Source organism: Trematomus bernacchii, unplaced genomic scaffold (assembly GCF_902827165.1).
Source record: "Trematomus bernacchii unplaced genomic scaffold, fTreBer1.1, whole genome shotgun sequence".
Taxonomy (NCBI): Eukaryota; Metazoa; Chordata; class Actinopteri; order Perciformes; family Nototheniidae; genus Trematomus; species Trematomus bernacchii.
This window is the reverse complement of record NW_022987581.1, coordinates 1,480,972-1,495,389: the sequence shown is the minus strand read 5'-3', so window position 1 is coordinate 1,495,389 and position 14,418 is coordinate 1,480,972. Positions and strand designations below refer to the sequence as shown.

Below are 14,418 nucleotides of genomic sequence, written 5' to 3'. Positions count from 1 at the left end.
TTTGAATATCGAGTCCCCCACAGACCTGGCCAGAGCCGCCTGGAGCTCCTCCTCCTTCTTGGCCAGCTGAGCGCGCAGCTCGGCGATCTGAGCCTGCAGCTCGGAGATCTGGTCGTGGACCTCGTTGAAGTCGCCGTCCAGCTTGCGTCGGTTCTTCTCCAGCTCCTGGCGCGATTTCTCCTCCCTGCGCAGGCGGTCTGACGGATACAAAAAAAAGAACGAAAATGCAAGATTATAAAAGGAGGGGGAAAAAGATGATGCAGGAAGTCTGAAACTGTATTGACACTTTTGGAGTGAAGTGGTGCAGGAATTAGAACTCATCCCATAAACATTTGATTTTATGTAAAGCGTCTTTCAGCGTTAGGAAAAGCGCTATAAAAATCCCATGTATTATTATTAACAAGTTGGCATTTCTTCTTCATCCCTGCACCACCTTACAGGATTTATTTGATTTGATTTATTTCGAATGTGTAAAACAATACAAATTAATTAATAATGAAATGAAACCTGATAATTATTATACTATACAAACTTAATCAGTGTCAAATTGATAACCAAAAATACTACTGACTCTAAATCAGTGGTCAGGCCCCCCTTGGGTAATTGGAAATATTTTCGAGCCCCCCCTAACCCGGTAGAATTAATTGTATATAGTTGTACAAACATCACATTTCCTCTGCTAATAATAATAATTTGCGCGCCCCCCAGGTTGGGAACCACTGCTCTAAATTATATATAAACAAATTATCTACTTATTACACATCCGAGAAGGGGTGGGATGAAGTTTACACTTATTTAATCCCACCCCTTCTCCCAAAAACTAAATTAACATATATATATTTGTTATTGAAAAACAAACAAACACATAAAATGTAGAATGTCTATCAAGTAAGTGTTAGTTTCTCCGCTCACCCTCCAGGTCTGTGATCATGGCCTCGTGTTTGGTCTTGAGTTTCTGCAGACTCTTGGATTTCTCCTCCTCCTCCGTCAGGTTGGTGGTGTACTCTGAGATCCTCTCCTCCAGCGACTTCTTCTCCTGTGTTCACAAAATAAAACAGTATTAATATCCTCAGAAAGGATGCCAAATTTAGCAGAGAGCGGTCAAATCAAGCGCAGTAGTGGTTACTAGATTCATATCCGTTCATATTCATTGTCCGGCAGTGGCTCAGTCATTAGGGGCTTGGACTGTAGGGTCGCCTGTTCAAGTCCCCGACCAGACCTAAAATATGGAGTGTGGACTGCTACTTGGAGAGGTCCCAGTTCACCTCCTGCCCTGACGTTGGTGCCCTTGAGCAAGGCACCGGACACCCCCCTTCCCCCCTCACTCCCCGGGCCCTGTACAATAGCTGCCCACTTCTAGTACTACTCCTGGTACTAGACTCCTAGTACTAGACTCCTGACACTAGACTCCTGACACTAGACTCCTGACACTAGACTCCTGGTACTAGACTCCTAGTACTAGACTCCTGACACTAGACTCCTGACTCCTGGTACTAGACTCCTAGTACTAGACTCCTGACACTAGACTCCTGACTCCTAGTGCTAGACTCCTGACACTAGACTCCTGACACTAGACTCCTGACACTAGACTCCTGACACTAGACTCCTGACTCCTGGTACTAGACTCCTAGTGCTAGACTCCTGACTCCTGGTACTAGACTCCTAGTGCTAGACTCCTGACTCCTAGTACTAGACTCCTAGTGCTAGACTCCTGACTCCTAGTACTAGACTCCTGGTGCTAGACTCCTGACTCCTAGTACTAGACTCCTAGTACTAGACTCCTGACTCCTAGTACTAGACTCCTGGTGCTAGACTCCTGACTCCTAGTACTAGACTCCTGGTGCTAGACTCCTGACTCCTAGTACTAGACTCCTAGTACTAGACTCCTAGTACTAGACTCCTAGTACTAGACTCCTGGTACTAGGATGGGTTAAAAGCAGAGAACACATTTCACTGTGTATGTGTGACCATTAAAGAGGGTTTCATCCCTCCCAATTCTATATGAGGTTTGTTTAAGCTCTTCTATGACTTAAGATGTTTAGCGGTAACATGTGAAGACTCTGACCTTGTTCAACTTGCTGTTCTGGTCGTCCAGCAACATGACGTCCTCCTCCACCTTCTTCATCTTGGACTCCAGAGTGACCTTCTCCAGCTGAAGCTTCTGCCTGGCTCCTTCCTCCTCGTCCAGCTGCTGCTCCAAGTCCTGTGAGGAGAAACATGAGGGGAAGGAAGGAAGGAAGGTTAGCAATCCAACAGTAAGCATTGGTGTGTCTCTGACCATAACTTTAGCAACTCAACTTACAATAACAAAGTCGCTTCTCTTCTGACATGGTCACAAAAAAGTCTGTGCTGAAGTTGTTGTTTAACGATATTACTTTATGTCTAAAGGCAAAGATTAATCTTGATTGGGCCAAATTTGACCCGAGTGACCCACAACATGCTGCTCGGTCTCCCCAGACCCGAACACCAAATTATACACTTTTTTTTTTTTTTTTAGAGAACTTCAGACTTGGCTAAAATTGTCAAAATCTGTTTTGTAGTGTTTATATAGCTGTGGTGGAGGATATCATGAAGCCTTGTTCCGGTAAAAAAAACTAGAGCGTACTTATTATATAATTTTAACGGGTCACGGGAGACCTGAACACAACATGAGGGTTAATAGAGATAATTAAAAAGGACTTTTACTTTAGCATAGCATCCGAGTCCCTCTTACACCTCTGCAATAAAGCGTCATTGATCATATTCTATACTACGTTTTAAATTAGCATTACTTGTAAGTATATTTTAAAGAAGGGAAAATGAAGCTGTGTTCACTAAAACGTCTTGAAAATGGTGTTGGAATAAGAACATTTGTAAGTTGTCTTGTGAAACATTTCTGAGAATAACTGTTTATTCTGTGCCATCAAAATGGATGGAATATGTACAGAATTAAACGACGGAAAAAGAAGTTTGCGATATTTCGTCTTGTATGTAGAAAGAACTTACCCCGATGTTTTGCTGCATCTTCTTCCTCTCCCCAGACAGCTGGGCGGCGCGCTCCTCCTCTTCCTCCACGCGGGCCTCCAGGTCATGAAGGATCTCCTCCAGCTCCTGCTTCCTTGCAGCCAGACGCGCTCTCATCTCCTCGGCCTCGGCGCAGAGCTCCGTCTCTGCCTGGAGCTGCTCCTGCAGAGCCATCTTCTCCGCACCCAGCTGCAAGCACACAAATACATTACATTTCATAAGTGACTTCAAGAAAGTCAAAAAGGGGGGGGGGGGGGGGGGGGGGGGGGGGGAGACACTATGGACCTCTGTGTCGCCTGTCAGCGCAACTTACATGATGCCGTTTAAAAAACATAATAATAAAGGGCGGTGCCGGCCGTCAGCGAACTGATCCGGCCTTTCTGCGCAACTGTCACTCAAATGCGGGACATCGTCTCAATTTGTGGGACACGGGACAAATAATAAAAATGCTGTGTGTGCAGTCCAGCACAAAGCCGGACACCTGGTCACCCTACACACACACACGGTGCTGCCCCACACACACACTTCAAATCAAGTTGCATAAATGCTTGAGCTACGTTTTTATTATAATTACTGTGAAATGTAGGCCTATTATGTTTTCGTCATTATTACAACAAATACACACTGGCAACTGGGTTCATACACTTTTTCAAAAATGACTTCTCCATGACCTTTACCTAATTTTCCATGACCAAAAAAATTACTCTCTCAGCGTACCACTGAAAATGGTTTATTTGAACATGGAACAGGAAAATAAGGTCTGCATATGAAACATCTCGTGCCCATCTAAAACAAATCAAATAGTAGGCTTACTAGCTTCTACACGCTAAAGCAACTCAAATCTCTCACCAGCAAAATACCTCGTCAGTTAAATGCCATTTTACGTTTCATTACTATACGATACAGTATTTATTATCATTATAGTATTACTATTTCGGCGATTAGATAAAATATAAATTACATTTGATGCAACATGACTAGTCACTAGTTACATGACTTTGGGAAAAATATTGTTTTCCATAACTTTTCCAGGGCCTGGAATTAGCTTTTTGAATTTCCATGACTTTTCCAGGTTTGTAATGACCGTAAGAACCCTGTGGCAATGATTTTATATTTATTAGACTATTAAAAAATATATATATATATATCATGCTTCAAAATATGGGTGGGGGCTCCAAATAAGTGGGGGGACGGCGATCCCCCGCGTCCAACGCCCACTACACCACTGGTCACTTAAATATCTTTGACTTACAATGAGTGCAATAAACCATAAGGTAACAAACTCAAATACTAAGTGACGCTGCATTTGTTTTAAATAAGTCAAAGGTAGTGTACCTGGTGCTGTTTCTCCTCCATCTCGCGGATCTGCGTCTCAGCGTACAGATGCTTCTCCTGCGCCTTCAGCAGCTCGTCGTCCTTCGCCGACATCTCCTCCTCCTGCCGGCTCACCTGCAGCAGAGGCTTCACCTGGGGGGCAGGATGGAGGAAATCAACAGGAGTTAGAAACAAAAACACAAGAGGAAAAGGGATAGGTTGTGAAGATACAATGTGATGTTGGCTAAGATCAGTCAAACCATGGCTGAATAATTGTGTTATACAAAAGTATAAAACACTGTCTGAGGTGTTGTAGGAGGCGGAGGATCACCTTGGTGAAGAGTCTCCACCACTGCCAGTTCCTGAGCTTCAGATACGCGGCGCAGTTCCTCTGGATCACCTTCATGGCCGTCAGCTGCTGCTGTCTCTTGGTGAAAGCCCTGCGAAGCAATATTACACATTTAGACACTTCATAATAACATGCACTGGACCACAAACAAAGCAGAGCTGCAGCACAAGTCTTCAGACGATCAAATATTGGACATTTTAATGTAACTTTCATTTTTTTTTACCACACATTTGACTTTAACTTCTTACGTTTTTATAAATATATTTATTCTATTTTCATGTATTTTTTATCACCCATTTTTACATTACTTTCTTATGTATACATCCATTTTGTTTTTCCACTACTTATGTTTATTTACATTTTATTTTATCTTTTTACCGCAAATGCTACATTTAAATTCTTATGTTTATATAAAAAAAAATTAATTGTATTTTATCTTGTATTTTTTGCACATTCCCATGAACTTCTTAGGTGTTCTTATTCAATTTTTTCCCCTTCATTCTCAAACAGATCCACTACCATGAAACCCAATGCATGAGAGTAACACCTACTTCACTTCCGGGCAAAAATTACGGCCCCGCCCACTTTTGGGGGAAAACAACGCTGTCATTTGAAATTGCGGTCGATACAAATTCTGAAGTTTTTGCCAATCCGATCAGAAATTTTTGAAAACCGTGGATTTTCTGATCTTCAAAGAGCCCGATTACGATGGCCAGTCAGGCAAACAAATACATTAAATCATTTGAAATTGACGAGTGGGGCTCGATATATGGTTAAATTAAAATCAGTAGGCGAGGCAGTAATCTCGCCAGCTGTTACTCTCATGAGCGAGGCAGAAAATAATAGTTGTATCATGCCAACAAGCTGCTGTGTCGTTTATTGCACCTCAAACATTTAAACAAATCCAGAGTTCAGTGTTTCTGTACTTGCTCTAAGAAGAAAGGAGCTCTGTGGCTTCAGGCTCGATCGCCATTCAAATGACAGCGTTGGTTTCCCCCAAAAGTGGGCGGGGCCGTAAAGTGACGTAGATGTTACTCTCATCTATGGACATCGATCGCCTACTGCTATATTTAACCACATATCGAGTTCGATCGTCAATTTCTAATGGCTTAATGTAATTGTTTGCCTGTCTGGCCATCGTAATCGGGCTCTTTGAAGATCAGAAAATCCACGGTTTTCTTACATTTCTGATCGGATTGGCAAAAACTTCAGAATGTGTATTGACCGCCGTTCAAATGACAGCTTTGATTTCCCCCAAAAGTGGGCGGAGCCGTACTTTTTGCCCGGAAGTGATGCATTTGTTACTCATGTATGTCCCTCCTGGATAAATGACTATAAATATCATCCTGTTTCTAGAGAGGCGGTTCTTCTTACTTGCGGGCCACGTATCCTCGGCACCAGGCCTGGAAGCTGATGATGATGTCGGTGATCTTCATGTCTCGCTCCTCCTCCAGGTGAGCCAGGACTCCGGCTCTGAAGAACACTTTGCTCTGACCGATCCGGTACAGGTTGGGGTCCAGCTCCAGGCTCTTGATCTGCAGGGACAGAGGAGGAGGCATTTAGTCAAATGGAACGAGTGGTCTTAAAGTTAAGTAAAGTGTCTCTCTCTCTCTCTCTAGACAGCAACCTAGGGACTGCAGATGGAAATTAGCCATTAGCTCAAATCTGGCATAATTCATCTCTTCTCTTTGATTCATGGATTTGTATGCATGGTCCCTGTTGAAATAAATACATAAACAGATTTTAGGCTGCGACAAAAATGCTAAGTTTAATTTGTAGCTTCCTTACCATGAGCACACAGGCCTGCTTTCCATCCATGAAGCCCTTGGGGATGGAGTTGGGAGTGAGGATTTCATACCTGGGAAAAAAAAAAAGAGAGTTGGATTTGTGAGTTGAGTTTTTTTCTTACATGTAGATATACATTTATTTATTCCACACATGGCAGTTACTTTTAAACAAAACATGTACACTTATACTGTTTTTTTTTATAGCACATGGTGGAAAGGAGCAGGGAGAAGAACATCTTATTTGATCTGCCCCTTCTTAAAGGTCACCTATCATGCTGTTTTTAGGCAATAGCATAGGTCTCAGATATATACAAATATATAAAAAACATGTCTATGAAGTGTTTTGCTCAAAATACCAAACAGATCACCCATTCTAGCCATGCCTCATATCCCTCTATTTCACTTCCTGCTTCAAAAGTGATGATTTTGGGAATAAAGCTTTAAAAGAATAAAAAAGGAGGGGGCTGAGCTCATGCGGGACCCGGCAGCTACTGTCTAAACTAAATACTGCCGTGATGAAACTCCATATCATGGATTATCAAGGATTATTTCTGAAACAGTATGGAGCTCAAAGACTTTCTCTCTTGCCGGTTATACCACAAGGTGAGTTCCTTTTTATTTCCTGCTTCTTCACACACATGCTCTCCACTCTACACTTCCTCCTATGATGCTCATCAATTAAAAAATGTGTTTTGTATATTTTCTGGCAGTATTCTGTTTTTTGTTTTAAGTGACCTTGGGTCCCCTTAAAGGCGCTATATACATCTAAGTTATTATTATTTATGCATAACTAAAGCCATACTAGGATCAGTGTGTATTTCTTCTCCTGTTACCTCTGTCTGAACTCCTGGAAGACGATGCGGTTGGGGAAGCCCTGTCTGCAGATACGGATCCCCTCCAGAACTCCATTGCACCTCAGCTGGTCCAGAACCAGAAAAGGTTCCAGTTTACCGGCCTGAGAGAGGGGACAACAGCTGATTAGGATCTCTATTCAACACAGTGCCTTAGAGACATCTACAACAACAAGAATGGAACCAGAGGAACTAGACACAAGAACTTAACTAGGAATTACAAAGGTCCCTTATGCACATTTCTGGCATCAGAGCCGCGCAAGTTTTCCTTTTGTAGCAAGCAGCAAAAGAATTGTAACATGACGTGTTTGAGTTAATTTGCCTACTTAAAGGTGGGGTAGGTAATTCACTTCAGAAACACTTTTTGTTATATTCCATGGAATGCTCTTAACATCCCGATAGCATTGAATATCTTAAATGCTTTGACAATAAATACATAAACAAATTTCATCTGTGGAAGCCGTGGCGCTGTAAAAAGCACGACCAATCATTTTAGCCGGCCCGGCTAAAATAACTGGATGGCCTACCTGCCTGTCAGCCTTCCATCTGTGCACAAACTTATCTCGTGCCCTCATTGGTCATGTGCGCGTTCGTGTGTGTTGGAGGAGGGGCTCTGTAAGGAAGTCTGAAGGGGCAGATTTTTTTCGGCTGCGTACTTTCAAATTCTAGCGCACTCGAGCTGGTTTCTCCATTCTTACCTACCCTACCTTTAATATATTTTATTTCTTTTTTCGCACGTCCTGCGATGTGAATATCGCGCATACGCATATCGCGATTATCGTCACGACACCATATATCGTGCAGCCCTAATTCAAGATGTAGATGCCATGGGGGTTTGTGTTGAACAATTAACACAAAATCAGCAAACTCCACCATTACACTTTCTGGGTGTGTTCAAGGACTTTAGAAAAATAAAAAGTCTGGGGGACATTCAAGAGCTTTTTTTTACTTTCTGGGCGCTTTGAATGACTTGTTTTTATTTATTTTAGGGATGGAACTAAAGCGCAAGAACTACATTTAATTGCTAGTTCCAACTTGCTCAAAACACAGGTTTAGTTTCATAGTTCCATGAATGGTTAATGTTCCTCTGGAAAATAAATGTCAGTATTTCTCGGGTACCTTCTTCTCGTGGTTAGGGATGATGCAGCGGACAAAGTTGGGGTTGGTGTTCCTCAGAGTGGCCATGAGTTTGGACAGCTGCTCTTTGTACAGCTGGCCGACTGTGCGGAACATGCCTTTACGGGTCTTGAAGGCACCGGGCATATCGGCCATAGAGACTTTATCCAGACCCACGATGCGGTCCACTGAAAGAAGACAGAAGTACAGAGAAGTGTAAGAAACCAGAGGATTTTTAAATTCAATAATTTGACGGTTTAACCAGGCAAGACAAAATGCATGTCACGAGGAAGAATGAATATTCCTCTCGGTACACAAACACCAGGAGAGAGTAGAGGTTGATAAACCAGTGAAACACCACACACACACACAAACACACACCGAGTGAATGCAGAGGGAACCAGGAGAGGAGTCACACAATGCCGGTGAAGGGTGGAGAGGTTTCGCACCATAACAAAAACAAATAAAAAATGTGCACTGACTGGAGTGGCTGGTGTGTAGCTCTCTAAGTGAAAGCTATGTGTGATGGTTCAATGAAAGTCGTTGTGAGGTTGGACGATGTGTGTTTTTAAATCAGGATATGTGATGATATTAGTTGATCTTGGTGGATTTCCAATAGTGAGATAATTTCGTATATCCTCACAGGAGAGGCAGTAAAAAGAACTGCATATCAATATATCCTTTATTATCATCAGGGCCATCAGGGCGTAGATATGCTCGACCTGCTCTAAAGACTAATCGCTTTGCAAAATCATTCATCCCTTCTGCACTCAAACTTTTAAATTCTTGAAAGGCTTTTAACTTGATTATTTATTTATTTATTATTGTGATGCTATGAACTATTGATCGTGTAAATTGGAATGATCCACATCTGTGCTCCCGGGTGTATCTGTGTGTTTTCTTCCTGTATGTTCCTGCCTGTGTACATGACATAAGCTGCTGCTCATAACCAATTGCCCCTTGGTGCAATTCAGCATTATCTTATTAACACAAGTAAGTTATATATTGTAGTAAAATGTGTATATTATTGCTTTAACATAAAATATTTGTATTACATATTCTCTTTTAGGATATTCATAAATGGTGAACTTTAACTAAACCTAGTTTTCTGATCCTTTTTAATATCTGGATGATATTGTGATTCTTTTGGACATGAAGACTACCCAACTATATTTTCTTATCGTCCCATGCCATGTCAGGAAGGTGTAAAACTTTGGTGGTTGCAGTGGAAATGTGTTTTTTGTGGTGATAAAAAAACCAAACCACACCAAACCCATGCAGTATATACCCATTGCTGCGGTACCCATGACCACCACCAGGAGTCCCCAAACAACGCTATTACACAGAGGGAGAGAAGAAGAGTTCACCGATGGAGCAACAAGTGGTTAGGATGACATGGGTTGCGGTCGAATAGTCAAAAAATCAGCTCCTATCGTCTATCCTTAGTCTATCCCCATCGTCTATCCCTTGACCTCTGAGTGAAACGTCATGGGGTTAAGGGATAGTGGATAGGAGAATTCAAAAGGACTTAGGAGAAGAGACTGCGGTACTTTAGAGAATCCGACTGCACTTTCACTATCCGACGTGTTTATGATGCGCCAGCGGAGGTCATAAATGTGCGCCTGCTGCTGTGGGGAAACTATGGAAACTACAGTTTTCTATACAGCGGACTACAACATGGATGTTTAATAAGAACGAGGGACTACTGTAAACTCATCTAGAGACTCTGCACCGTGCTCTGATGCTGTTGTTTTATGCTTTATGAACGGGGACAACAGAGAAACATATTCTTCATGACCAAAGTTGGAATTGAAATAAAAAAGGAAAGTGAAACTTATGCTCGTCACCCTCTCCCTCCGGTCCACATTAATACAAATGATCCCAATACGTATGATTGTATGAAAAGATCTTAAAATAAATACAAATTATTATAAACGGTTAGTCCTTAACATCTATCACTGTGTATATCACCATTCAAACATCTTTTAAAAGTTGAACAAACCCCACACAGCTCAGTAAAGACTGTGAAATGTTGACTTAATTTGATCATTTCAGTAAAAACTAACGTTCATATTTCTCTCTTTGATTATAATACTGATGAACGTTCAAAACAAAGCACTTTGGCAACTTACCACATACGTTTTGAAATGCTTAATAAGCACCGTAACTTTCATGATATCATTTCTCTGTCATAATCGGTTGTTTCCGTGAACGGCCGACTGTTGTGTGACGGCCGCAAGGCATTGTGGGGCAGCATTTTCTCCTTTTCTTTCGTAAAGGGAGGTCCAGTGGTTCCTAAGCTAAAGGAGGTTATAAAGGAAGTTTGAAACCTCCTTTCCTATCATCTAGAGAATTATCATGGCTGCCACTGAGTTACTTCCAGGTCATTTCCCTCCGTTAGGAAGGTTCCTAAGCTAAATGGACTATTCGACCGCAACCTTGGAGATTTCTGACGGCACAGTAACAGTAGGTTAAAGACATTTAAACGACAAACACAATCTTTTGGATCGTCAGAGGGGGAAATGAGCATGTTTTAAACAGACAGCAGGAGAAAAAGGGGAAAGAATAAATGAATGAAAAAGAAACCTCGTCACCTGAGTCTGAGTCTGAGTGAAGAATAGGAAAACGCTCATAAAAATAAGCTCTCTGACAATTCTTTACCTCTGAGACCCCGTGAAAGACAGACAGAAAGGGGCCGTACAGAGGATGAATGGGGTCAGAGAAGGTGAAAACAAAGGTCCAAACACCAGACAATACAAGAGAAAGAAAGCATGATGAAACGCGAAACCAAAAAGCCCATAATGAAATATATTCCCACATTGAAAACTGACCCCCAGAGACAGAGGGATTTCTGGGTGAGCTTTGCTTTAACTCACCGTCCTTCCAGAGCTCAGAGACAAACTTGTCGGTGGACTGGTTGAGCAGAGAAGCCACGTTGTCGTTCAGAGGGTCCATGTTCTTCATCAGCCACTCGTCAGCCTTGTAGTCCACCTGAAGAGACATGAGGCAGCGGTTAGGTCAAGTTATTATCTTAAGGCTCTCTGTTATGAGGTGTTTGCACTGAACTAGAAGCTCATTTTCATTAAAAAGTGTGTTGAGTCTTCTTAAATTGACTTTCTATTAGCTATATTAATCCATCTTGCACTTATTTCTGTGTCTTAGTTTCTCTTATGTACATTGCCTTGTGTTTTTTATGCTGCTGCAACGCAAACATTTCCCAAATTGGGATCAATAAAGTATCTACCCATCTATCTACCTATCTATCTACCTATCCATCTATCTATCTATCCATCTATCCATCCATCCACCCATCTATCTATCTACCCATCTATCTATCCATCCATCCATCTATCTATCAACCTATCTACCTATCTACCTACCTACCTATCTATCTATCCATCCATCCATCAACCTATCTATCTATCTATCTATCTATCAACCTATCTATCAACCTATCTATCTATCTATCTATCAACCTATCTATCTATCTATCAACCTATCTATCTATCTACCCATCTATCTATCTACCCATCTATCTATCTATCTATCTATCCCTTTCAAAACTGACATTTCCAACTTTCAAGTGATTTGCTTTACTCAGGCTGGATTCATGTCATGCATCTCATGTGGTTAAACTGAAACGAAAAACACACATTGAACAAAGAAAATAAATGCCTTTCCAGGAGTAAAAACTAATCAAAAAAAGAGTCAAAACTCTTCAAATGATAAGCATTATATGAATGAATTCAGATCTGAACGGTTGAGGAATGCGTCTCCTTGATGTCTTCCACTCAGATTGTCCATAGCTGAGCTGAGCTCTTAATAGGCTGGTGCTGCAGGGAATTGTAGTCTTTTACCTTCCATTGACTACATAGTTTGCCACTAGGCAGGTTCAAATCTACTCTGCCGTCCCTTTAACACATGTCGTCGCCTCTTTTAGAGAAATAGATTTGAAGTGGGAGATAAAGACTAAACTGGCCCAAAAAAGATCTTTAAAAAAATGACTTTGTTTATGCCAAAACCTCAATGAAGCATTTACCTTGCCGGCGTAATGGATGACGCAGAAGTCGGCTTCATCCTTCAGTTTCTTTGGTTTGAAGAACTTGGGGTGTGTGCCCTGCTCCTGGAGAACCTTCTCCACAAAGCTCTTGTCGGTGGCTTTGGGGAACCAGCACTCCTCGTCCAGAAGAGCGAGGATACCGGGGGGGCTGGCCTGCACACGGGAGGGGAAGAAGTAGATATTAAAGCGTCTCCCATCATCCAAAATGCACTTTTTTACGTCTTTTCTACATAAATATGTGTCCCCGGTGTGTCGGGGAACTCACGCAGCGTCAGAAAATAAAACCCTCTCTCTTTTCCTCCGTACCCAAATCTCTAAAAACGGGGGAACAACGGAGCTGATCCAGATTTGCGTCCGATATGACGTAATATCTGAAATGTAGACCCACGGCACTATCAGAAACGTTGCTATCAGAAAGTTGCTATCAGAAACAATGCCCGACTGTTTTGGACGTAATATGGTCGGTGTTTACATTAGCATCGCTAACACTCAGAGCTAACCTGTACTGGAGAGCATGCGTGTATTATGTACATAATATGCCTATAAATAGCATGATAGGAGATCTTTAAGTAGAAATGATGTGACACTAAAAGCAGTAGACATCCCACAGGCCATAAGACTGTTAAACACCTGAACTTTTGAAAGAACATCCATAACATCTGTTTGCAATATATATATATATATATATATATATATATATATATCAATATTTCAACTACTGTATATAGACTATTCTGCACAATTTCTATCATATTCTATTTTATTTTATTTACTTGCACTATTATCAGTTTTATTGTGTTACTCTGTTGGAGGAGCCTGTGACCTGAGATTTTCATTGTCATATCTACACTGTAGCTATGTACACATGACAATAAAAGCCTTGAACCTTGAACCTAGAAGAGCTGTATTTGATAAGATATAAACAGGTCTTTAAGGGGGGGGGGGGGGGGGGGGGGGGGGGACAGGTGTGTGTGATGTCTGCAGAACATACGGGTTTCTCGATGAGGTCGATGCAGGGCTGCAGGTCCAGGCCGAAGTCGATGAAGCTCCACTCGATGCCCTCCCTCTGGTACTCCTCCTGCTCCAGGATGAACATGGTGTGGTTGAACAGCTGCTGCAGCTTCTCGTTGGTGTAGTTGATGCACAGCTGCTCGAAGGAGTTCAGCTTGGGGACAAAGGAGACGCACGTTAGAGAAAAGCGGTGATCGACAAATGAAAACATTACATTTTTAGTATTCTGATTCCGACTACAGATCCTTGTCTTTTTATCTGCAAACTAGATCGACCTACGGGTACAAATAAAGAACCTGAACAATCAAAGCATTTACAGTTTGCTTCTAATTCCTGTACCTCAAAGATCTCGAACCCGGCGATGTCCAGGATGCCGATGAAGGACGCCCCCTGCCTCTTGGTTTTGTCCAGAGCTTTGTTGATCCTCATGACGAGCCAGCGGAACATCCTCTCGTACGTAGCTTTAGCTAAAGCCTCCACGGCGAACTCCGCCTGCTCCTGAGTCTGAGCTTTCTGCACGTAGTCTCGGCCCACCTTGATCCTCGGGGACAGGATGGCCCGGGTGAAGTCTGTCACGTTCATGCCCATCAGGTGGCTCACCTTCTGGGCAGCTGGGGCACAGGAAGGGGGGGGGGGGGGGGGGGGGGGGAAGGCAATGTTTATTTAAAGGGTGCATTTTAACAATTAAGCAATTCAAAGTGCTTTATAAATAAGATTAAAAGCATCAGACAAAGTGTAGAAAAAGACACCGGGACTCACCCAACCATCAGCAACCCTAACCCTCATTTTTACTTTTATCTAAATACTTAAGAATACATACATTATTTTAAAAGTTGTAAATAATCAACACCTTTATTTCACATTTCTTACGTTTAAATAATATTTTTTCTTTCATTTTGAATTATTTTATATGTATTGCATATTTTT

The 14,418-nt window shown here is 42.0% G+C and overlaps 1 protein-coding gene across 3 annotated transcripts in view; it reads right to left on the bottom strand.

Moving 5' to 3' along the window:
* Positions 1–14,418, bottom strand: part of LOC117480000 (myosin-9-like) — a 58,540-nt gene that overhangs the window by 17,954 nt on the left and 26,168 nt on the right. For all 3 annotated transcript variants that reach the window (XM_034127140.1, XM_034127139.1, XM_034127137.1), the window contains 14 exons: positions 13,831–14,102; positions 13,472–13,645; positions 12,460–12,633; positions 11,297–11,411; positions 8,424–8,608; positions 7,287–7,408; positions 6,455–6,524; positions 6,041–6,201; positions 4,649–4,757; positions 4,339–4,470; positions 2,986–3,192; positions 2,066–2,203; positions 913–1,036; positions 26–197 (listed from right to left, as the gene is read on the bottom strand). In XM_034127140.1, the coding sequence (XP_033983031.1) occupies positions 26–197; positions 913–1,036; positions 2,066–2,203; positions 2,986–3,192; positions 4,339–4,470; positions 4,649–4,757; positions 6,041–6,201; positions 6,455–6,524; positions 7,287–7,408; positions 8,424–8,608; positions 11,297–11,411; positions 12,460–12,633; positions 13,472–13,645; positions 13,831–14,102 (2,155 nt within the window). The remainder of the gene's footprint in view (positions 1–25; positions 198–912; positions 1,037–2,065; positions 2,204–2,985; positions 3,193–4,338; positions 4,471–4,648; positions 4,758–6,040; positions 6,202–6,454; positions 6,525–7,286; positions 7,409–8,423; positions 8,609–11,296; positions 11,412–12,459; positions 12,634–13,471; positions 13,646–13,830; positions 14,103–14,418) is intronic.